At 49.7% G+C, this 2372-nt stretch overlaps 1 protein-coding gene across 1 annotated transcript in view; it reads right to left on the minus strand.

Annotated features, from left to right (window-relative positions):
• The window catches only part of LOC108574129 (transcription factor Sox-11-like), a 5046-nt gene extending 3032 nt beyond the window's left edge, over nucleotides 1–2014 (minus strand). Inside the window, exon 1 of the mRNA XM_017936649.1 lies at nucleotides 1169–2014. Within this exon, the coding sequence (XP_017792138.1) occupies nucleotides 1169–1273 (105 nt within the window). The 5' untranslated portion in view covers nucleotides 1274–2014. The remainder of the gene's footprint in view (nucleotides 1–1168) is intronic.
• Between the last annotated feature and the right edge of the window lie 358 nt (nucleotides 2015–2372).

A 2372-nucleotide genomic window follows, 5' to 3' on the forward strand; every position in this document is an offset into this window, starting at 1 on the left:
GCTCTAACCATTATACTTTTAGATATCTTCGATTACTCGGCCCGCACTCGAGTGGAAATCGAAATGCTAGATGTAGGTTACGAAAGTGCGAGCAGAGCAACCGGCGACGGCGACCGAGAACTAACCACCGCCGATTCTCCAGACACATCGAACAAGGACTTTATCCCAGTCCTATGGAATAAATTCTGACGACAAAAGGGAAAAACGTGTACACGGTGTGTACGGTATACTGTTATCGGTCGGTCCTCCTCTCTTCCGTGCCCTATTCCGCGCGTCGCCGCACTTCACGTATAGCTGTATGATCAGCTGGCGCGACAGACACCCACCCCAGCCCACCCAGGCTTTGCGTGCGTACAATCGCTGCCTTCATCGACCGTATTTGTACGCGACGCATCCATGAAGAAACACGAGCGCGGCGGCATTGAACGTGCTGAAACGTTCGCCGATAAAGGGGAACGTTCTCAGATGTAGCAGAAAAGAAGAAACTCGACGCGCGCGCACGCACACACCAGTACCAGGTTGAGAAATACGCATGTATATTCCAAGAAATTTCGTACGTAAGTATTATAATACTATACACACGACACGCATACACGTCTCACGGAACGGAAAACAAGGAGAAAATGATAAACGGCGAAAGAGCGACGAATGAGACGATAAAATAAACTCGAAGAGCGCGAGAAAAACGTCGAGAAGAATCTAAACAAAAGTCGAAGCAGCCAAGAATAACGAAACGATGGACAAAAATAATCTATTCTTCCGTTCCACTGTGTTTTGTCGTTACGAAAATAAACAAGTATTTCGCTTTCTTGGAAACGTTTAACGGGTATAACCACCGTACAACGACCGAGCGTAAGCGCATATTCATGGAATAAGGAGGAAGGAAGGAAGGAAGGAAGGAAGGAAGGAACGAACGAACCGACTAACCAACGAACAGAATACGAGCCCCACCGCACAACACAGCTGGGTTAGGGCTGCGCGTTAGTTTGTGCTCGAGCACATTCAGCCCCCGTGGATAACACGAACGGCCATCGCGACCGTTTTCGCAACCATTTCGTAGCAGGGTTTACATACTAGTACTGTATGCTACTATTTACCGAGAGAACGCGATCCTCGCCGCTAATTCTTCGAGCACGACAGATTCGCGTTTGACAATGATACTACATACCTGAGTGGCATCCGAATACGGCGTCAACGAATTTTTATCCACAAGCAACGACCCAAACATGGGAATTCCCGAACTGGATGGGCTGTCTTGTTGTTGCGGCACCATTTTCGGGCCGAGATTTCTATCAAATTTCTTCTCGGCACTTCACTTTTAATAGTCACCCGAAACTACACTGCACTCGATGCAACTGTGATTTCAATCCGCGTAAAAACGAGTCTTCCGACACGAACACGTTTCAATCTCCAACTTGTCTCGCGTTTCATTCGACCACCTCCCCCTTCGCTCTCTTCCACGCTGAATCAAACAGACAGTAAACGGACGGAGACGATAAACGGGACGATGGTTCAACCGATAAATTATCGATCGCGATAAACCTGCGAACGTGCGACGCTCTCGCGTAAATCTTTTTGGGTAACAGCACCTCTCCTCTCCTCTCCTCTCCTCTCCTCGCTTCCCTTCCCTTCCCTTCCCTTCCCGGTGATCTGCGTCCAGTGGCTGATGAAAATATCAACAGGGGAAAAAGTGTGGATAGTAACGGCCGGCGATGCTGGCGAGGCACTCGCGAGAACGATTACTAAGCGCACGCACTTTACAACACCATGCGACGCAGTAAACACTACGAGAGTAATACACAGCGACGGGGCGACGGTGAAGAAATATGGAAAAAAGCTGTATGTATGTTCGCATACGTTCTTGTTTACGCGTGCTCCGTGGCGGATATATGTACGTATCGCTCGAACACCAATCTCAAGATCGGACGGCTGCTCGACGATCACGAGGATCACGCATTATCGACCGACGTCGCAACGACGCACGCCCGACGAGCGCTCATTCGTAACTAGCTCGCCCTCTCGTCAGCCTTCTACCTCTATACTACGCTCAGCTGAGACCTACCACCTACCCCCACTAACTCGCGTAAACACGCTGCCTGCCGCCCCTCCAGCCAGTCGCGATGCAGCCGTTCTTTTGTCCCTCTTTAACCCTGAAACCTTCTGCGTTCCTCTCTTTTCTCCTTCTCCGTCTCCGTCTCCTTCCCTCCCGCTCCAACACTACATTTACGTACACTCCTCTGCTTTCATGCTCGCGCGTGCATAGACGCTACATTCACGCGCGTAGCTTGACCGATCTTCTTCTCTCCTGAAAACGTATCACCACGTTTCACCATCCTCCTACTCCTCCTTTCTATTTATTCGTTAACGTTATT

This window comes from Habropoda laboriosa, unplaced genomic scaffold (genome assembly GCF_001263275.1).
Source record: "Habropoda laboriosa isolate 0110345459 unplaced genomic scaffold, ASM126327v1 scaffold222, whole genome shotgun sequence".
NCBI classification, from domain to species: domain Eukaryota; kingdom Metazoa; phylum Arthropoda; class Insecta; order Hymenoptera; family Apidae; genus Habropoda; species Habropoda laboriosa.